At 36.5% G+C, this 22930-nt stretch overlaps 3 protein-coding genes across 8 annotated transcripts; 2 read left to right on the top strand and 1 right to left on the bottom strand.

Annotated features, from left to right (window-relative positions):
* The first annotated feature begins 546 nt into the window (after window positions 1-546).
* LOC111328690 (protein NDRG3) lies at window positions 547-4521 on the top strand. Its single transcript, XM_022933174.2, has 3 exons — window positions 547-1115; window positions 1874-2306; window positions 2802-4521. Exons 1-3 carry the CDS (start codon window positions 585-587, stop codon window positions 2867-2869), a joined length of 1032 nt encoding a protein of 343 aa, XP_022788909.1. The 5' UTR covers window positions 547-584; the 3' UTR covers window positions 2870-4521.
* LOC111328717 (uncharacterized) lies at window positions 3058-16416 on the bottom strand. Of its 6 annotated transcripts, none has more exons than XR_002694637.2 (9): window positions 16131-16416; window positions 15925-16042; window positions 12737-13010; window positions 11936-12171; window positions 11412-11487; window positions 9047-9112; window positions 8055-8100; window positions 7426-7674; window positions 3058-5167 (listed from the first exon to the last, which is right to left on the bottom strand). XR_002694637.2 is itself a non-coding variant. In XM_022933204.2 (8 exons), exons 1-7 carry the CDS (start codon window positions 16346-16348, stop codon window positions 8081-8083), a joined length of 1008 nt encoding a protein of 335 aa, XP_022788939.1. In that variant the 5' UTR covers window positions 16349-16416; the 3' UTR covers window positions 5404-7690; window positions 8055-8080. The 6 variants fall into 6 exon arrangements, 2 of the variants coding, with proteins under 2 accessions (XP_022788939.1, XP_022788938.1); XR_015988553.1 differs by lacking the exon at window positions 3058-5167 and adding an exon at window positions 10682-11252 and having other exon boundaries at window positions 5404-7674; XR_015988554.1 differs by lacking the exon at window positions 3058-5167 and adding an exon at window positions 9720-9822 and having other exon boundaries at window positions 5404-7674.
* A 165-nt stretch (window positions 16417-16581) lies between these two features.
* LOC111328718 (uncharacterized) lies at window positions 16582-21869 on the top strand. Its single transcript, XM_022933205.2, has 4 exons — window positions 16582-17028; window positions 18685-18808; window positions 18961-19016; window positions 21517-21869. Exons 1-4 carry the CDS (start codon window positions 16582-16584, stop codon window positions 21652-21654), a joined length of 765 nt encoding a protein of 254 aa, XP_022788940.1. The 3' UTR covers window positions 21655-21869.
* Window positions 21870-22930: the final 1061 nt, after the last annotated feature.

The raw sequence follows: 22930 nt of genomic DNA, 5'->3' as shown, positions 1-22930 counted from the left end.
TTTTCTCGGGTCATTCACATATGATCAGACTGTGTTCTTAGTTTTGAAGTTTGAAAAACTTTGAAACTCATCACAACTGAAAAACAAAGAAAAGTAAAGGCATTCCACGACCCTGTGCCTCATTACACAGCGTTAGCTGCAAGGTATTTTAGAACTTACTTGATTCCTTTTTCGTAAAGTAAGTGCCGTTCCTGATCATTGAGGGGCTCCTGGGGTAACTTCTCTTCTGGCAAGGGGTCACTGTTTTCATTAGCTTGACTACCAGATTGTTTATCAACTTCAGTTTTCTCTACATGGGCATCCTCAACTCTGCCCTTCGTGTTCATTTCATCACCTCTATCGTTGGAGACTTCTTCAGATTCCATCTTCAAATATAGTTGTACATGATATCTACAATACGGAAGTTATGATGCAAAGGAAAAGATAAAGAACTGTTGATCGTAGAAGTACATTTCATTTGCACCTCGCAAAAATTTCCGCTTACAATGTCATGTAATTTAAATAAAAAATGTCATCGATATTGGAACAATCCCGTGTATCTTTGCAATCACGACTTAGCCATAACACGATCAAGAACGAACGTTATGGATGTCCAACCACTTGTAAGTCTCACTTCCATAGATATCCACGAATCTGAAGCAAAAGTGTTTGATGATCATGGAGCATTTATTTCGCTTCTATCTGAACACGATGTACCTTGTTCCAGAGGTAAAGTGCGTGTAACTCGACAAGGGAAAGAGGGAAAGACTGCAATCGTCACTTTCCACGATATTGGACAAAATCACACTTCAGCATTTTTGGGTTTCTTCAACTTCCACGAGACTCGTCCCCTTCTCGATCATTTCTGCATCTACCACATCGATGCACCAGGCCAGGAGGAGGACAGCGAGGATCTGCCAGAGGAATATTCATACCCGACAATGGACGAGTTATCGGACATGGTAGGAGAAATTGTGAGTTATTTCGGCATCAAACGCTTTATTGGCTTTGGAGTCGGTGCAGGAGCCAATATCCTCAGTCGATATGCGCTGTGGAACCACACGAAAGTCGAAGCGTTGGTTCTGGTGGAGCTTGTTGCTTCTAATGGCGGCTGGATCGAATGGGGATATCAAAAGGTATGGACTTCTTAAAACGAAAATTTAGCTCACATAATTTTTTAGCAAGTGTGCAAGTGGGATGCATCGAAATTAATAATTTGTCGAATTGTGCGTTTTTGACTTACAGGAAAATATTTGATTGTTTTTACTCGTTTAAGAATGATTTGTGCATAGGTGTTTTTCTCTTGCGAAGATACAAATTTTGTACCTTTGACATCAACAAGCAGGGGGACGGGGTAGGGGGAAGGTGTGTGCGAACGGTGAAAATTTTAAAATCTTTTGTTTAAGCTTACTGGTGAAACTTTAAAAGAATAACCCGAAGGGCTTCACAGAATAAGTGGAATTGTGAGATCGATGGGAGTGGATTTCTGTCATGTGATGCATCCAAAGTATATGAGTGAGATACATTTTTTTCAAGCTCTGAGCACCACCTAAAGGAGTAGTTACAAAGGAAACCGATTAAAACGAAATAAAAGGATATCCTCTGCCCAATTACTAAACGTTTTTCAGGAAAGTGGACATAATGTTCTTCCCTTATTCTCAGCTGGGATTGGCTACTTTTCTTGAGAAGCGATGAAAATTTGAACATTCTGTTTTTGTGTGGACAGCACAATTGACAAATATTATTCAAACATTTTAATCTTTTATTGATAACTACAGGTTGTGGTATTACAGCATGTTGATAACATATTCAATATTAATGAATCAAAAGTTTAAGTTATAAAACAAAACTTATATGATTTGGCTTTCACCTTGTCGCCATTTTTGCTTTGTAGTTGTGTGTCAAACAGCTACAGAAAAAGGGTTTGACAACTTTTGTGGAAGACTACCTTCTATGGCACCACTTTGGTAAAAAAACAAAGGATGAAAATCTGGATCTTGTACATGCCTTTAAACAGAGCCTCCATTCAGTCCTGTCCCCTCGCAATCTCTCTCTATTCATCAACTCCTATCTCCATCGCACGGATCTTCAGATTCAGCGGCCTGATCCCACTGGTGGTAAGAAAGTGCAGTCATTGAGGTGTGCTTGTTTACTGATAACGGGAGCTAACTCTCCGCACCAAGATGATGTCATTGACACCAATTCAAGGTTGGATCCCACAAATTCCAACTACTTTAAAGTGTCTGACAGTGGTGGTATGCCTTTGGAGGAGCAGCCTCACAAAGTTGCTACATCACTGATCTTGTTTCTTCAAGGCCTTGGCTACAGTAAGTATACATGATGACCTACCACTTAGCGGACACTAACATATGAAAATGTGTTTTAATTAAATGATAACTGTTGCCTGGAGGTACCACTGCATTTTTCTTGAGATAGAGGCTCAGGTGCAACTGGCTTGCTATGTGTTTACATGGCAGGATGTTTGCAAAGGGTTGACATACTACCACTGCCTTTATGATCTGTGTCTAAGATCTGACTGAAAACAAAAAAGAAATGTAATCATATCAAACTTTCAGGAAAAAAGTTTCTTGGGCTGAAAATAGAGCATTATGACAAGTAAAACATGATCCTGTGCAACCTGCAATTTCTGTTCAGATGTTATTAATTTGCTGGTGTTGATTCTTTTATTCATTAGTCTTACTCATTAGTCTTTTTCGTCCTACAGGATAGTGTATCTTTTATTGTCACACCTGTCTTCATTCCCCTTTTTTGTGTATTGTTTTATTAGTCATTTTAAATTTTCTCTTGTTGTTTGTTTCCAGTGACTCGCCTTCACACAAATCCTCCCAAAGTCACACCACCAGCTACAAGAGAACCAAGTGTGTGTTAAAGTCAAACCAAGCCACACCTCAGTGGTAACACAGTCTTCACTATCAGTCAAACTACTGATCACAAGTTATTATCAGAGCACAAGAAAATACAAAAGAAGTTTTAAATAATTCAAATTAATTGACAACGTAGTACAGTACAGGAACCTCAAATCAGAGGCTGCTGGTCAGAGAGTAAGACCATGAAGAGCTCTATGTCCCTTTACCCTTTATCCCCCAACAGTTTGTGGCTTCTAATTTCTCCACACAGTATTGCCCTTGAATCAAATATAAAGGTCATGAGAAAAAAGGAAATGATCACCAATTTAAGAAGGTCCTGATTGTACAACAAATTCTCCTTTTCAGTATCATAGGAAATGTCACAGTACATTGTAGAGAATATGGATATTAATCCTAGATAGTAAAAGGGTAACCCTTTCACTCCCCAACACCTAAATATCATTCTCTGTAGTACAGTCTGCCAAGCATGTCTGATAATTTTATCAGAGGATATGGTGTTAATCCAAACAACATTCCTGGTGGATATTTTTCTTTCTTCTCATCACCTTCCTACCTGAAAATACACAGATACTGTACAGAGAAATTTCCTTTTGTTTACTCCTACTTGTGAGGATTACTTGAAATAATGACAACTTGATGCATGAAGTAGTTTTCACGATAACGTGTAAAGAGAGAAGGCTAAAGCCTGAATGATTATCTGTGTGACTCATTCCGTATCATTTGTCATTCTCAAATAGTAGCATGGTATAGAATGCAGCCAGGTGTATTGATCACTGTTGTTATGGTTCCCTTGTTATCTTGCTGATTTTGAGAATGATATCAAATGAGATCTGCACAGAAATAATTTTAGATCACCTCAATAATTTTGTCACAGTGAAACCACAACACCCTGCTAAATTCTCTGTGATCATAAGACTATAAATCACATTTGTGTTTTGGGCTGAAATGTACTTAATTTGAATGTGCATATCAGGGTGAACTGCCATGTGGGGATTTAAAGCTTGTGACCAATAGTACATTGTCAATTGTTGCTTATACTTGACACCCACAAAATTGGATTTCTTCACTAGTTGTTGATAAAATTGTTGTTGGGATGACATGATATATGGTATTGATTGCTTTCAACAGCTGTGTTGAGTTCATTATAGAAAGATCAACTCAACTGGGAAGCAACTGATTAAGTTGAAAAAAAATTGATGATAAGTAATGAACATGTAGACCACTTTCATAAATGGCTGCCGGATTAAAATTCTTTTGTTTACATATAAATTTGCCTGGGTGGCCTCATTCTCCAGTACAAAATTCAAAAGAATACCTTTTCTCAAGCGAGGCCACTTGGGCAAATTTAAACTAAAGAATATTAATCCGGCAGCCATTTATGAAAGTGGTCTTTATGGCTCTGATTTTCACTTTTCAGACATTCATTGGTGTCGATTTTCATTGATTATTAATTCCATCAGTTGTGTTGGTCTAAGGTACACAGGATGTATTAAAATGCTCTCCTTCTGTTGTATAAATTCAATAATGGGTTAATAATGTGAGAGTAACTAAATTAAAGCCTCCAATTCTTGTGAGGTAAATATTGAATATGAAAGGGATGTTAACAATTTTTTTGCTTACAACAGCCATCTAATTAAAATGCATAGTGACCTGACCTGTTTGTTTGATCCTTTAATAAGCGCTGAAAGAGAAGTCTGGAATTAGATATGCTGCTTAGCAGATGCAATTTTTTGATGTCAAAGATGATCATTAAAAAATGATGCTAAGTTTGATAATTGTGTCGCTAACAAAATGCGTAATTCTGACTGATTCTCAATGGCCCTTATCTGCTACTCAATTTGGCTGGTGCAGGACCAAATTGTCTCATTTGACCTGTCATATTACAAGCACCTAATAATTAGACACTCGGGTAAAATGAGAAAGTTGGACAACAATAAGAGTTACTAGTGCTTAAATGTATACTTTTTTGTATACCTCTCCCTTAGGGGCACTTCCATCATAAGATGAATAAACAAAGGCTTAAAACTATGTAAAGGCAATAAAATTTAGAAATTCAACATAGAATGTTAGGTACAGAAAAGAAAAATAATAACTAGCTACCGATAATTTAGGTTAAACTACACTGTATCACAGTTAATGGCAAGACAAACAATTGGCGATCCTAGCCAGGTTTCAGTGCAAAACCTTTCAATGTAGATTTCATCACATCAACAATTAAGCTACTGCACAACCTCCTAAGTCAGTGGGAAACAAAAAATGAATGAAGGGGGTACGTTTCTAAAGAAACTGTGATGCTGCATCTGTGGGGGTAAGACAACATCATTTGGTTTCATCAACCAACATAAACTGGCAACAGTACAAAGTTTTTAGAGCTGAAATTAGTTGACATAAGCCCTTCATCTTTTGCTCAGAATGTCAGCTTCAGAAATTCTTTACGGTGGCCAAGTTACATTCAGATTTCAACTCAGTTGATGAAAGCAAATTTTCCTAATGCTAAACAACTGCACTTACATGAAGCCTAAACCATCACCAAGACTTCAAAAATGTCAGCTTTATTTTCATATATTAATATTTGTTTGTACAATATAAATTATCTCTGATTTGAAATTTATAAAACAATAATGAAATAATACATTCTGACTGAGAACCAGTCACATGCAAATGCAAACGTTAAAAACTGTCCAGTGAACATGAAGGGAACTCTTGAACTAAATATTGCTGATCTATTACAGGCCAGCCAGTAGCAATCTTTAAGGTGGCTGGATACAGCTTTCCTAAGCTTTCAACTATATTCAGAGCACTCCAAATCCAACTATCCCCCTTTACAGTCCAACTATTCCCAAGTGTTGACTAAAGGATAGAATTTTAAATTAGTGGGCCTGGCATGGTAAATTTCCTCACTAATGTCATGGGGAAATCCTATAAGAGAGTTTTTGGGAATGATTTCCAAAACTTCCAGGATTTTCTTTTTTGGGATGAAGCCTCACTTTTGGATCAATTTCAACCAATTCAATCGGGCTGTTTTAAAATTAGGATGCTCTAAAAAGTTTATTATCGTCAGAGCTTAGGAACACTGTATCCAGCCACCTTACTAGAGGAAACATGGTACCTTTGCCTAAAACTGTTTCCCTACCAAAGGGGCTATATCACAGTATTTTAGGTAGGAAGTTGAATTTGTTTTTATAATGACGATCTCTGAACTTGAAAAAAGCATCACATTTTCAAAAGAGCTTAAGAGAAAACAAGCACAGAATCCAGACACTGGTTGGCACATTTCCTAACTAACATAACCTTTTATACTTTTAATTAACTCCCAAGAGTGATTAACATGTGACTTCTCCCTACAATATCCATACATTGTCCAGCAACCAGGTAATGAGAATACTCAAACTTGTCTGGAAGAAGTTTTAATCTTGATCTAATACCAAATTCTCATGACTTATTTACAAGAAAATGTGTAGCAGCTACAAAGAGAATTAGATCTTGGGAGTTTAAGGGTTACCAAAGCTGAGCCAAAATATGTCATATTCAACAGCTGAAATAAATATTAAACATGCTGGTTAATGTTTGCTAACTTTGCCAACCAGTGCCTCACCAGTCAGATTTGAACTTGCCTAAAATAATGTGACTCTATAAAGTACTAATTTATTTGCAGTGTGTATCTTAATTAATATTTCTCTTCTTGATGGACATAATTCCTTCTTAGACTTAATTTTAAGCAAAGTGCATCAACATTGCTTCTTCAAAAATTCTTACCTAAAATTGCTTCAAAAATAGATGAAATAAAAATACATGTATATAACAAGAAAACATTTTTAATTAACATATTACAAAATAAATAAGCCATCTTTCAAAGGTTCAAACAACAATTTCAACTTAATGGGTGATAAATGAGACCTCACCAGTCCTTCAGTTTGGCGCAATACCACAAATTGAAGAAGTCATAATGAAAATAGTATTGCTTATTCCCTTATTTTCCTTTTGGATCTTTTATCTTTTGCTCAGAGTTGCCACTGACTCTCCATCACTACAACTTGATTGCATAATCATATACAATGTATCACCTGATGATTTCAGAAAGTGAGTTTTAGAAGCAAGTGAAGTCACTAAATGTTAAAATCTTCGACTACACTTTCACAATTGGCAACATATATATTGACACAGTGTCATCTTAGATTCTGACTTTCAGACAACAACACAGGCTTCTTATTCCCCCTCAATCATTAAACCCATGAAGTGACTACAGACCAACTTCTCCTGTCAAAATTGATACCAGGAAAAATCATAAGGGCCAAGAGCCACACTGCATGGCATTACAGACATCTCAGTTCTCCTTTTCCTTATTTTGACCATATACAGTAGTTTGTTACCTGACAACTGGAGTGGCAACTTAAAAAACTGCTTTAATTATATACTATTAAATAATTATTTTTCTTTACATCTATAATGTATTTTGGTCAACCCATTTTGTCTGAAACTGTATGAGTCATGCTAAGTCAGTGTTACTGACTTGCCTCCATAATTAGAAATATTTACCGTATGTATGTTTTGGCCTCACCCATTCAATATGGAAAAACTTGAGTAACAGCCTTAGAAGCCTTGTTGTTGTTGTTTGTGCAGTGTATATCCTGAACACAAATTTGTTTCCTCCATCAATCAATCCATCAGTTATGTGTGCATGTTACAGCCATGGGCAATGAAATATTTGTTTTAGTAAAGAGTATCATCTTGTCTGATGGTGCTGTGACTGGACATGACACAAAGAAGCATAATGAAAGTTTCTCCTTGTTGTACAGCTGTCCAAGAACTGAAATCAAGAAAGTCTATAGGATTAAAGGAGAATATTATATAGTTTTCATGTTAGCAAAAAAAACAAAAAAACAAGTTATTTCCTTTTTATGTATTTACGTGTCATGCTTGAAAGTTTGTTGCTAAGAGAGACAAGCCAGATGAAAGTGGAAAATATTCAAAGTTTGGATTGTTCAGTGAGGCCACTTTGTTCCTCTCCTTTCTGTCCCAATTTTTACCCTGTTCTTCAATGTAATACTGAGGCATATTTTGCAAATTCTGTTACCCTAATATGGTAAAATTACACACAATGGAGTAATTAGAAATAAATGGAAAACACAGATAATTACTTCTGGTGAATCAAAAATCTGTAATCTACTCTAAGAAACAGACACTCACAATTGATGTCTTCAGAGCAACACAGGCTAATCTTCAGCACACAGCACTGACAGGGAAAAAAATGTTTACAGTAAACCTCAGCAACTTAACTCTTAACACTCTAACATCAAAATATATATATTCTCCATACTGTGCCTGACCTATGGGTCTGACAAGGTGAATTCGTCTAACAAGCAAGAGCTCCTGTAGTTGGCGATAATTTCCTTCCATCTTGTGACTTCGATGCATGATTCAAGGGTGATATTGTAAGGAGAAATTAGATGCTAGTCATTCTTTGGGGGCAAAGAGTTGGTGTAAGTCGATATTTTCCCTCCAGAATAGTGCACATATATGAACTTCATATAATTATACATTGTAAGTCCACATAATATGTAGTTGAGAAAAATTGAACAATTAGCTGTTGCAGGTCTCCAGTGGATTTAAACTTGTAAATTCTAATAAGATTCTGAAATATCCCCCGAGTGGTTAATAGTTTCAGAGTTTTTGTTTATCATCTCTTCTTTGAATACATCAGAAAAAAGTATAAGCAAGGGTTACATTATGGTTTAATTTTAAGTTAATAAGAAAGCTAGAAAAGGGGAAATGACAAGTTCATCCAAGCTTACACTCACAATATCTCAATATCATTTCCCACTAACAGTGAGCAAAAATTACCTTCCTTACATTTTTCTCAAACCCACACTAGAGAATTTGGCTTTGAACCAAACAAAATCCCCTTATAGTATTTTTTTTCTCATCACCTCTCTACTTGACACTACCCAAATACTTAAAGGAGAAATTACTCATTCTCACTCAGCCCTAAAGGATAATGTGCAAAAAATGATGTCTTTTGACCCATCTAAAAAACCTAGTCCGCACACGAGAGTTTAGAATTTCACGCATCCATTATTGTCCACCATCAACACAAGACTCTACAGTGAAAACAATTTTCAGTGATTTCTTGGGATTAGCTTGGATGTACCATGTCAAATAAATTATATTCTAATGCTTACCTTTTAATATATATTCAGTTAACAAACCAGGAACTATTGGGCTGTCAGCAATGAGGGCCTCCATGACTGAAAGACACGAAGAATACCCAAACTTATCAAGTAGAAATTGTTCTATTGAATTCACAGTGAGAACTATTTTGCAAGGAAAAGTATAGCAGTTAGAAGGGAGAATTTACCAGCAGATCTTGAGAGTTAAGTTAATCATTCAGAAATTACACTGTAGATGCCAACTCTCCAATTTAAACAGTGGTGCAAAGTTTATATAACATAATTATATAAACTGTAACCTTGATTTGGTACAAGATACATAACATTTTTGTTGCATAGCATTGTATTTACCCATTTCCTGAAGCAAAAAGAAGAAGTCTGAGAAAACTGTGGGCTTTGTTCCACAGAAAATTTTTAAGAAGCATTCTACCAAATTTTGCCCTAGATGAAGGCTATCATGTTTCTCATCATCTATTATTAATATGCTAAGTGTTTTATTGTATGAGGTGTTCACTTTCCATTGTGCAAGTGTACATGTACATGTATATTAGTGCATCTAAATGAACTAACAAATTTTCCTCTTCTTCATCTGTTTTTCATCGAGAAATTTTTTTATTTAATTTATCCACTAATGAGATACGTTATAGTGATGTCATTTTGTCAGCTGTGGACCTAGCCGACTCACTGGGATTCGAATGTTTCGTCAGTTGTGGGCTTTTGGTTCACCATTATCAAACATCTTTATTGAAGACTTTAGTGCCAGACAATCAAAGAAGTGCATTCGAATCCTAAAAGGAATTAAGTCACATTGTTATGAAATGCTCAGATAATAAAGTATACAAAACGATTTGATATTTACCCAGTGAGTCGGCTAGGTCCATAGCTGACAAAATGACATACATTAGTATTATGACATCACTATAAAATATCTCATTAGTGGATAAATTAACTTAATGATCAATAATAGAATTTCTCGACGAAACAATCTGTTACAACAGCAAAATGCTATAATCCTTTCTTGAAATGAACACTCACAATTCTTCAATCAATTTATAAACAAGAACTTTCATTGAATCAGATGCAAGATTTGAAATTGAAGAACCTAACTAGGGTGTATTCAGTCATGTAACATGTTTTGACCATCAAGCTTAGACAATCACCAAAGCTAACAGCCTCTTGCGTCACACAATACCATAATGATAAAGACTGGCTGTCTAAGTCTTGACTCACATCCAGTTACTATTTAAAGGTCTTCATTCGTAAAAGCCAAAAAGCTTTTTTCAGACAGCATTACTATTGTTATGATAATTTACTATAACAATCATGATGCTGCTTAAAGAAAACTTTCTGAAGATGAGGAATAGTCTCTTCTCCCTTTTGATTCCACATCTTTAAGGTTTGAAGAGACCCTCTGCCATACTGACACAAATTACAGGTTTCCTTTTCTCTTATCATTTAAAATTGGCTGCTACATGAGTTGTTATCAGCTTTATAGAATAAATAACATAGCTTTGCTAGGGGCTAAATAAATCTCATCCATCCCCCTGATGAAAAATATAAACTGCCCCTAAATTGCACATTGTGGTTGTTAAGCATTTGGCTAAAGGATATTAAAAATCTCAACCAAGTACTAATAATCTCTTATACCCGAATATTAGTATTCACATTCTCCACACGCGTCTCTCTACATTTCCTCTGGGAATGACAAAGAGAATTTGTTTTGAAAATCAGGAGCTTCTTAGGTGGTGATTACTTCTGCTATCCTCAAGACTTTCACATTTGGTTCATGGGTAATATTATTAGGAGAAATCAGAAGCCAGTCACTCTTTAGGGTTCAAAGGTTAAAGTGAAACCATAAACAGTTACATATTACAAGTGAACCTACAGGAGATTCCAACCACAAACAAATTGGTATTAAGTAGACACCCAAAGGGAATGCCAGGATGGCCGCTTTTATACTGGTGACTGCTTAATAGAGGCTCCCTAGAGTAGGGCTATTATGAAAAATGCCATTTTACACCACAATTGACCACTTAATCTACACAAGCTAGCACAAAAATACTTTTAAAATTGATTTCTGGAGATAAACATGAACTAAACTTCAATTGAAAGATTATTCTTAATTGAATGTGAGTGGTCCTGCTTTTAGTGACCATTCAATACTGGTGGAAGACAATACAAACAGGCCATTGGAACTCAGTAAAGTTGAACATAGCCACTGAAAAGAAGTAAAAATTGTAATGATTAAGGGGGAAAAATTTTGGAACTTTGAAAACCAACTGCCTAATACAGGGTTACTGATTAATACAGTGCCGCTTGTGTCAGGAAATCAGAATGAATATAGTCACAATAGGAGTATTTTGATATTGAGACTTACTTTCAATCAGTTGTAGTAGTACTTTATTGCTTGGACCTCCATCACAATCATCATAAGGAATCACTGTGGTTAAATACTAAAACATAGAGATATTTAAGGCTATATGTAAAAGTAACTCAGGCACAGTTAAAACCAAAGTCAGTGCAGTGGTTAGTTCAATTAGTTTAACTTGTTTGCCTCCTTTTGAGTAAATATTCACTCCAAATACCAGTTTGTTGGTGATGTGGAGGTGCTTACTTAGCTAAGCAACCAACCACCGTATTGCTTGGCATATACCTCCAAATGAATGCATGTCATTAAAGAGCATTTCAGAGCCTCCGCATTTCAGAAATAATATAGGGTGGCAGAGCTTGCCCAGAGACCCCAGGAAAGAGTTCTCAAATTGTCAGCCATCTACTCCATGCATTACTGAGAACCCTGTCTTAATCAAAACAATAATTAACATTAACTTACTTTAATTAACATTAATTAACATTTAATTAACATTTAATTAATTAATTAACATTTAATTAACATTAACTTACTTTCCCAGAATACACGGAGGAACCCTTTTTTCCTTTTCCTTGACCTGACTGTGATTCTCGTATTTTGGACTGGACAGCTAATAATGTTGATATAAATTTGTTTTTAATTTCTTTTTCCCTTTCCAATTCTTCTCTCAATGTTAATTCTTCCACAAGAATATCAGAGTACTCTTTGACATAAGCAGCCATCTCTTGTTTTAAATCTAAGAGTTCTCCATTTGAAAGTTCAGAAAGCCCTGCAAAAAATGTGCATCTTTAATTACTCAGCTGTTGCTACCATATTGAAGCTTAAAAAGTTGTATATAAAATGACAATAGAAACAAATTTTCTTTGTATTCCCACAATTAATAAACTGAGAGAAGAGTGGGGTGCTCATTTGACGGTGGGGCTAATTTGTCATTATAAAAAGGGGATGGATGTTTATTAGGGGAAAAGGTGCTTATTAGAGTATGAGTCCTTATTCAAAGGAATGCCGCAATTCCTTAACTACCACCATGTGCAACATCAACATGAGAACATTATTTCCTGACTCTCCCAATATCTTAAATAGAAGATACAGAGTTTTCTGTATTCACATAATATACATGTTAGTCAAATTTAATTACAGCACAGTAAAACATGTTGCCTGAGTGACTGAGACACAGTTGGTTTGAGTTTTGTAGCTGAGCGAGTAACGCAAGTTTTTCTGGACCAATTACACATAAAAAAGGCAAAACCAAAGTAATCCTAGATTACTTTCAACACCCCATTTAGAATAACTTTATCACCCTGTTTAATGATCATGCTTTACTTTAAAATTACCTGCTGCAGCTTGACCCTCATCAAAAGTTGACTGCCGATTATTTGGCTTCCCTCTGAAGACCAAGAAAATTTCATCCTCGTTTTCACTATCAGAATCAACAGTCTTAGAGAGTTGTTCAGATGGATTTGCTAAAGCAGGATCTTCTGTAAGTTCATCCGAACCACTATTTAAAGTCAATTGTGCGTTGAATTTCTCCGCAAATTTATGAAAGTCAAAAGTTCTTGTTGAGACAGAGTTTGAGTCCTCCTCAACTTGCCCAGGTAGAAGATGATTCTTAAACAGAACAAACCAATTAAGTTAACATGCGATAAATTTGTAGCTTATATAAAATCAAGTATAAGTTTATAAACCTGCATCCTACATCTCATAATTTCCCAAAACTCAGAGCAACACATCCTCGGAGACCCAGGGGCAGTGGGTCGATTTCAAGTTAGGGCATGAAGAGCCCCTGGGGACATTGTCTTACAAGACTAGTTCCAAACGGTCGCAGTCGTTCTGCCATCTGATTGGTGCCAGAAAATCTTTGTGTTTTTCTGCCCAATCAGAGTGAAGTGTTCTTTAGAGTCCTTTCGTGTGTTTCAACACGCACATATACTTGTAGCTCAGTTGCTCACTATGTTTGTTTGGACCATGCGATGGAGATTTGCTTGAGGTGAAAAGTTTCAGTCTCAGCATACAATGTAAGAGAAATTGATCAGATTGTCTGCAAAAATCTTACTAGAAATTATACTGAATACTTTCGCATGTTTTAAAGTTTGCGAGGTTTGTATACAACACGATGGTTGCAGCCATTGATATATCGCTTTAAAAGTTAAACAAGATTTAAGCTTAAATCTTTATAGATTTTTTGCATAATTTGCTCTGACTGAAACTTTGCTAATCCCGTGAAGGTATTTCCTCGCACGGGCCACGCAGGTATGTCGAGCAACTGGTACTCGCGCAATTTTCTGTGCGGGCCAAAATCTAATCTCATCTTCGCTTGAAAAAAAGGAAATGCAAAGTGTGGAAACTTTTGCTTATTAGATGTGGGTAGATGACCCTGTACTACTAAGCTGACATTTACAATAAAGCAAACCCGCCCTTTCCATCCAATATTTCTTGGCCTTCGGTTTTGTTTTTCCCATTGAAAACAGCATCGGATCAATTCCCAATGATCAAAGGTATTTAACTTGGTCTTCAACAATCGACCGAAGAGGTGAAATGACAATGACCAAGGGACTACAAGAGAATCCGTGGCCTTCCAAGCTCAAGAATTTCAATACTCTAGGCAGCAGTTGAAAGATTAAACTCTTTCCAAACCCCTTCAGTAACTGTCCGAAAACATCTCTCCTCCCCACGATGTTCTTGTTAAGTTTTTGTTCAGATTTTAATTAGCTGACCGGAAACACAGCTCAGCTTTCTATTAGCACTTGCTGGAGGTCGTCCACAAACTTAATGTTCTCTGCAACCTTGGCAGTATTGTGAACGACTTTACTAATAAGATTAGATTTTGGTGCACACAGAAAGCAGAAAGCTATGTAGGTGAAAGCGCCAGCTGCCCGACATACCTGCATGGCCCGTGCGACGAAATAACTTCACAGGATTGGCAAAGTTTCAGTCACAGCAAATTATGCAAAAAGTCTAGAAAGATTTAAGCTTAAATCTTGTTTAACGTTTAAAACGACATATCAATGACTGCAACCATCGTGTTGTATACAAACCTCGCAAACTTTAGAACACGTTCTCTAGTGATACCTGCGAAAGTATTCAGTATAATATCCGGTAAGATTTTCGAGGACAATCTGATCGAATTCTCTCACATTGTATGCTGAGACTGAAACTTTTCACCTCAAGCAAATCTCCGTCGCACGGTCCAAACAAACATAGTGAGCAACTGAGCTACTAGTATATGTCCATGTTAAAACACACGAAAGGACTCTAAAGCACACTTCACTCTGATTGGGCAGAAAAACACAAAGATTTTCTGGCACCAATCAGATGGCAGAACGACTGCGACCATTTGGAACTAGTCTTGTAAGACAATGTCCCCAGGGGCTCTTCATGCCCTAACTTGAAATTGACCCACTGCCCCTGGGTCTCTGAGGATGAGGGCAACAAGGATGCACATCTTTAATAATAAAAAATTTGTGTCAATCTTATCATTTTAACCTTTTAACACTCAGAAGTGATTATTAATCCAGTAATAGATTATTAATCCACTAACTGCCTCCTATGATTTCAGCACAGCATCCAATAAACAAGCTAGGAGAAGACTCAAACTTATCAGGTAAAAGTTTTCCTGATCTCCAATTATTGTAACGGATTTGGATGGAAATATGCAGTAGCTAGAGGGGAGAATTAACAAAGTACCACTCAAAGTACCACTTCCGAGTCCCTTCTAAATGGAATTTCAGAGCCGCCACCCCCAAGCATTTCCCTGACAGTTTGATGGTACCCATATACACCCTTTGGAAAAGATATACCTGTAGAAAAAAAGTGTCGTGTCTAAGGTCACAAAATGAGGACTTCAACCACCATACCACAGGATTTCATTGGGAATATGAAAATAAAGTGACAGGGAACAGGGGTTTGATTTCAAGGACCCTAGAGGTGAGGGGCAGGGGGATGGGGGTGTAGGGGTAGGAGAGGGGTGTGTTTGACAACATCTTAAATGCACATTCAACTAGTTTGGTGTCCAAAGGAATGGTTAAATGTTTAACATCCTAAGCCACAATCAACCTTGCATGACTGCTGACAAATTACTAAGTGTCAATTGAGTGAGATTTTAAGAACCATTCTTAACTAAAGCAGGAAAAGGGAGGGTAATCTCAGGCTTTACTGCTTCAATAATATTTTAAGAATCTTGTTTGTGGTAGAAACTTGATTTTAAATCAATTACGTATTGGCTAGCGCAGATGTTAAACACCTTTACACTGATAACAAGGGTGTAATCCAATTCCACTTTCAATAATATAAAAAAAAAATTAAACGAATATTTAATTCAGTGTCGCCCCGTTTAAGATCGTTTATACAATCTCCAGTATAAAATATCAGTTCTGTTGTTCAATAGCTGTAACACATGTATGTATATAAAATATAACACTTGACCCCAACCCTAAGACCGAAAGAAAAACAATTCAAAGAGCCATTCATAAAGAAAGCAATCATAAACAAAATCAATTACAGGAGAAACAACAAATGTTCTTACACCGTTACTACACGGACGAAGATGTAACGCCTTGAAGAACTTCACTTCTGTTTCACATCCCCGCCAAACCAAAGGTTCGCCATAAGTTTCCAACGCAGGATCTACACGGTCGAGAATTCTGCAGACGAAAAGACGCGAAGATAACCAAGAATTTCACCGAGGATAATGAAAATTTATAGCACTATATTAATGCGATGTTTTAAAACCTTTCGTTGGCGCAATGCGCTCGGTCACAAAAGTCAGCTGACTGGAAATCTAATGGCAAGGGAAAACAGGTGAAAAGGGTACTGATGATACTGGAAGGATCCTGAGATTTAGTGCCAAAATGAAGATCGTCAAAAGTGTCAATCGTGGAGCTGTTGCTACTAAAATCAGACCATTCACTATTTTCGTCCGAAGGTCCTCCGTCTTCGCTGCCCGCCATGTTGTGTTTCGAAACACATCCGAGTGAGCCTGGTTCTAGGCAATTTCAATCTCCCAGTGATCTTTGCAAAGCGAGGTAGTTCAATATGGCGGCGGTTTCCCGTTTTGAGGAACTTGTCCTCGAAACGTCACGTTTTCCACTGTGGTGACATTTCCCCGTAAAAGCTTACATTTGTAGTGGGAAGCTGTATCCTACCTGATTTTTACGGTTGATTTTAACCTCAGTTCCTCGCAATGGAGTCCACAGCTGCGGAGAGTCAGAAGGGAGATAGAGACGTGATTCTGAACGGCGAGTGTTCAACGTCCCTACATGAAAAAGAGGAAATTAACAAGCCTGAACAGCCACAGAAATTATGCAGTGCAAATAAATTTACAGATCTTAACGGCTTAACGATCCACACTCAATCGCGTCCAAGTACATCAACGAATGAAAATCATTTAACCTCCGGTCATAGTGATCTGTTAGAATACGACCCGTCAACTTCAGAAGAGAAGAATCCCACGGAACAGGCCGAACTTGAAGATCCTTGTGAAAAAAGTACAAATTTAACTTATGTTAGTTACGAGTCTGAACTTCAAATGGAGGCAATTATGGCTCTCATAACAAAGGACCTTTCGGAGCCATACTCAATCTACACATATCGTTATTTTATACATAACTGGCCCAACCTCTGTTTTTTGGTAAGTTTAGTTAACTACACCAGTGTAAGTTGATGCTTGATAGGATCTATTTGCTGGTGAGGCTCTGCAAGAGGCGTAAAAAACCCGGATTTTGAAAGTTAGCGGTCCTTGAAAAGCTTGTGCTGACTGAAGCAATTTCAGCCATCTCTGGATAAATTAATCCTAAGATATTTCCTGAATATCAACCACTTGTGTCCCAAGGGGAATTATATCCCTAAGGGGATACAACCACTAGGAATACACCCTCTAACTGTCCTTGGACATGTGACCCCCCAAGAAGTTGTTTTGGAATTCTTGATCTACGGTATTTAGCAATCCACATTTAAGAAGTTCTCAGTGAGGTTCCATTATATTATTCTCAATGTGCAAGATTTTAATAATGTCAACAGTTGATTGAATTATCCTTTGAGAACAAGAATAATATAATTTTAAGCAGGAGTTTGGTCATTTGTAAAACAGTTCAGTTTATGATGGGTTGATATAAGAAAACAGTTCAGTTTTTACAATTAGTATTACCCTATACCGCTCCTTCAACAGTACCATATAAACTTGACTATCTGAGTGAAATGTACAATAATGACAAAATGACTTCAAATCTCTCTGCATGTTTTGAATGGGAATTAAACTAAAACCAATCCAAGAACAGGGTATCAGTTTATGTTCAGCTTCTTTCTGAGAACAAGATAGTGTGCATTTTTGTGTGAGTATTAGGACAAGGATGGTCAAGCCAAGCTTCACGTATCAAAATTCTACCTTAATTTTTACTAGTATTTGTTATTATTGTACTTCATGATCATGCAACTCCAATAGGTAATAGGTGGAAGAAGCTCCCTCTAAGAAATCTTCAGACTTCAAATATTTTAACTTTTTATTTAGTGACTTCTCTTTATAGTTATTCTTATTATTATTATTGTTATTATTACTATTAATTATAAGAGTGCTTTTCAATGGAGTGTCATCAAACCAAAACCAAAATAACTACAACAGCCAGTAAGAAGACAGGAAAATACCTCTAGAGTCAATAAGAACTCAAAGTAAATACATCCAAGTAGCATAATTATAAATAACTTTTTATGTGGAAAAAGTTTCAAGACTCTCCTGACATGGATAAGTGCTTATTAGAAAATATCAAAAGTTAGATTTGCCACATGCAAATATTTTTTTGGATCCATTATTCTTATTTGATAATACTGTCTGAGTGTGTAATTTTATTTTAAAATGTTGATACTCGTAGACCACTTTCATAAATGGCTGCCGGATTAATATTCTTTTGTTTAAATTTAAATTAGCCTTTCTGGCCTCGTTCTCCAGTACAAAATTCAAAAGAATACATTATCTCAAGCAAGGCCAGAAAGGCTAATTTAAATTTAAACAAAAGAATATTAATCTGGCAGCCATTTTTGAAAGTGATCAATTGTCATTTTGTATATTGTTAGCAGCATATATTTACAGACCATTCTGAGACTTTAAAACTGGAAAGGCATCTGCTCTAGTAGATTTTTAAGAAACTAGAATTTAACTAGTTATTATGTTTTGTGTAGTTAGCTTCAATGACTAGTCTCTGGCCTTATGCTTTTGGTTAGATTCCATTTTCTGATTAGTAATTTTAGAAGCAGAATATGCAATTTTTGTTGATAAAGGTCATGTATTTTTCAGGCAATGGATGGTGACAACTGTGTTGGTGCCATTGTGTGCAAGCTTGACATGCACAAGAACATGGTACGAAGAGGATACATTGCCATGTTAGCTGTTGAGAAGGAATACAGACGGCAAAAAATAGGTGAAATTTTTTCATAAACTTGCACTGTAGCCTCTGATGGTTTCTAAGAAGTACAGCATGGAAAAAAGTTAAAAAAAATACTTGTTGAAGGATTACTAGTACCCCTAGCAGAGGAGAATAAATTATATAAATTTGTCTTTCCATTCTTTTAGGTTCAAATCTTGTGGTAAGAGCAATCAAGGCAATGCAAGAAGATAGCTGCGATGAGGTAAGAATCTCACCCTCATTTAAAAACTTAGACATCTTTAACTATCTTATCTTGAATGAACTCTCGCAAGAAAGGGTGGTAGACATGAACAGCCATACAGCCTGTGAAGGGGGTTCTAATGCGAAGAAAGTTTCACTTAAATAGTGGCCAGAGTTGTTATGTTTAGTTGGTTGGTTAGACAAAACACTGGCTTTTTACTTTACTTTTTCCTAATCATCCCAGCTGTCTCTCATTACCAACTTTCCTGAAATGTTTTCAGTCATCAAAAGACTAACCTACTACAATTTTGAAAGTTGATTTAGTGCCAGATGTTAGAGACATCTGAAATGCTTTGGTTTTAAATCACTTTATGATGTGATTGTTTAAAATACCTCACTACATCTTAAACCAATCAGATGCAAAACTAAGTTTTCATGCACCAATCACAAGTGCTTGCTTGGTCTGAACCAATTGATTTTCTTTACTCAACCCTTTGACTCTTAAGAGTGACTAGCATCTAACTTTTCCCCAAAACATCGCCCCTGAACAAGAACAGAGGAAATGATTACCAACTGAAGCAGCCCTTAGTTGTTCAACAAATTCTCCTTGTCAGCACCTTAGGAAATGTATAGAGAACAGTATGGAGAATATGTATACTGATGTAAGGGCTTACAGGGTTTTCCCTAGCCCCTTCTTATTCACCTTTACCTGAATTTCTTTGGTACTGGTTGTACATAGTAGGTTACTGGAGACTCTTTCTTCAGGTTTGCCCTAACACACCGCCTGAGTGTGTGTGCTTTACTGAATTTGCATACAACGTGTTATGCTATTTAAATATGTGTAGTCGCATTATAATGTGCCAATGTTATCACGTGCTAATAAGTTACATCCTCTTTTCTTAAAAAGCTATGCCAATCATTAGCTTTGCTGCATTTTCGACACGATGTACCATAGGCAAGACATTTGTTCCTCAGGTGTTGTTTTCCACAGTTGTTACAGAATTCCCTTTAAACAACAAATATATATGAAATACATATATATGAACTGCGGTTATGAAACGTATATGTGCACGATCCTTCGCAGTAAAGCACTATTTAAGCAATAGTGAAAATCAGACCTGAAAAAAATTCAGGCCTGTACGGGATTCGAACCACTGACCTCTGCGATACTAGTGCAGCGCTCTAGTATCGCTGCACTAGTATCGCAGAGGTCAGTGGTTCGAATCCCGTACAGGCCTGAATTTTTTTCAGGTCTGATTTTCACTATTGCTTAAATAGTGCTTTACTGCGAAGGATCGTGCACATACAAGAATTCCCTTTCTTGTTCCTTATGAATGGCATCGATACTTCTGTCCTCTTGATGGCTTTCACATCTTCCTGCCAGTGTCTTCATGTGTTTACTTGTCGCCTCGTGGCTTCTTGCAGTTTCAACAGCGGCTGCAAGGGTCAAGGATTTGTTTCGGCTAATGAGAGACTTCTGAACACCGGGATTTCTTGATCCCCAAATGAGCTGATCCAAAACTCTATCCTCGTTTTCGGTGTTATCGCGAAATTGACATTTCGCCGCTAGATTTTTTAATCTTGAGATAAAGTCATCCACTGGCTTGCCTTGTTCTTGTCACATTCCTTGCATTGTGTATCTGTGAATTCGATGACTCGTCTTCAGCTCCAATTGATTCTCAAACCGTTCGAAGATAAAGGCAGGCTTTTTTCTGTCTTCCTCCTTTGTGAATGTCCAACTGTTGTATATATCCAAGCCTTTTTCTCCTGACCAGAGTAGAATATAGCTAACTTTTTCTTGGTCGTCAGTGTCTTAGAGAACACTTGAAAACATAAGCTGACATTTTTGTCTAAATCTTGTGAATGCGATTATTTGATCCGGAGCATCCCAGTTCATGTATGGCGATACAACAGACGTTGCTGTTGCCATAATTCACTTCTGCTGGCTTCTCTCGATTCAAATTTAGAAGTTATTCTTGTAGAATGCTGCCACCGTGTAGTAGGTTGCCGGAGACTCTTTATTCAGGTTTGCCCTAACACACCGCATGAGCATGTGTGCTTTACTGAATTTGCATACAATGTGTTATGCTATTTAAATATGCGTAGTCGCAATATAAAGTGCCAGTGTTATCACATGCTAATATGTTACACTGGTCGTAGGGGACACCACTTAAACTTAGCTCCTATTGTGGAATTTTAATGAATCATGGATGTAAAGTTTTAGTTACTATGTTATTTTACAAGGATTTCCAGCTCTGAGAAAAGCTGTAACAGTACATGTGTTAAATTATGACAATTTTTTTTCATGTTAGTTATTACCAGCCAGCTGCTTACGTGTCACTTGCCTTTTGTGCCACTCTGTTACATTGACAGATGAATGGCGAAGCATTCATCATGCTTCTTTTGTCCTGAGGAATTTTATGATAAACAAAATGATAGATGGTTGCTCTTAAAGAGAAGTTTTATATCTATGTGCACCCATGTGCTGCTTTCTACTTGGTTAACATGTTGTTTTATTTTAGGTTGTACTCGAGACTGAGGTAACCAACACAGCAGCTCTGCGACTTTACGAGAACCTGGGATTTGTCCGTGACAAAAGGTTGTTTAGGTATTATCTTAATGGTGTTGATGCACTGAGACTGAAGTTGTGGCTAAGATGAAGTAGATATCTGAATTTTTTACTGTTTGAATTTATTTTTTTGTTTTGTTTTGTTTGGACTGTATTCAGTCAAAGTCTGTCTGTTTTGTAAGTAAAATGTCAGGCTAGCAGCCATGTAAAAAATAAATCAATGGCAGTATGTTTGGAAGATTCCAAATGTAATAATTTGTGAAATGTTCCTACTGAAATAAACATCAATGAAATGTTATTATTTTATTTTGTTTTGTACTCTTTTTGCTCTTTTTGCAAAATGAAGTAAACGGTAAACAGTGAACTTGTGAGATATATTTAGGAACATTATTTGTTGTTACCAGTTACACTGGAGAACAGCACAAATGAGTACAACCACAACTTACTTAATAATTACATTGTACATTATCTGCTGAACCCCTTTTACTCCCAAGATTTTGTTAGTAATTCTCATTACTGTCTGCCATACTGTTCTTGTGATGTTTTTTCGAAGAATTCGGTTTTGGATCAACCAATAAACCCTCAACTGATCTTTCTTTTTTCTCATCATTTGTTTGCTTGATATTGTATTGATATTGCAGGAGAAATTCTGTGTGAGTCACTCATATGAGTTATAGGCTTAAATTTTGGATAATTTGCGTTTGATTAAATTTGACTCCATCTCCCTTTAAATTAATAGCAAATGCCACATAGTTTCAATAATTCTTAATCCTGTAACTCCCAGAAATGATTAACAACTAACTTCTCCCCATAATATCAATACATTATCTAGCAAACAAGTAACTTATCAGGTAGAAGTTATCAAACACCAAAATCTTGTGACTAATTTACAAGGAAATTAGTAGCAGCTAGAGGGGAGAATTTAATGATCAGATCTTGGCAGTTAATGGGTCAGCCACTCTCTGTCAGAACTTAGATATGGCTCTGAGCCAGAATTTTACTCTGTTCATAATGTAACCTCTCCTTACAAAGTAATTATACATCTCAGTGATTGCTGTGACTTTCTGCATGTTACATGTAATGCTTATTAGTATAACAATTTTTAGAGTATGCCAAATGATCATACTCTAGTTATTCTTGTCTCACTCAGGCAACAACTATCTTAGTGCTCTTTTCACCCTACTGGTAAATGCTTATGGTGTTGGGAATAGCTCTGATGGACTAACATTGTAACTCAACTCCTTGAAGTATGATGCACTTCAATAGTGTCATATAATGGAAATCATCCTGAAACAATTTTTCTGGGTTAACAGATCTGAGCATAATTTCTTGCAATTGGAAAAAGATATTGATAATTTTCCAAGTAA

The sequence above is a fragment of the Stylophora pistillata genome, chromosome 6 (genome assembly GCF_964205215.1).
Source record: "Stylophora pistillata chromosome 6, jaStyPist1.2, whole genome shotgun sequence".
Classification (NCBI taxonomy): domain Eukaryota; kingdom Metazoa; phylum Cnidaria; class Anthozoa; order Scleractinia; family Pocilloporidae; genus Stylophora; species Stylophora pistillata.
Note: the sequence above shows the minus strand (reverse complement) of the source record. Positions and strands in the feature narration are given on the sequence as shown.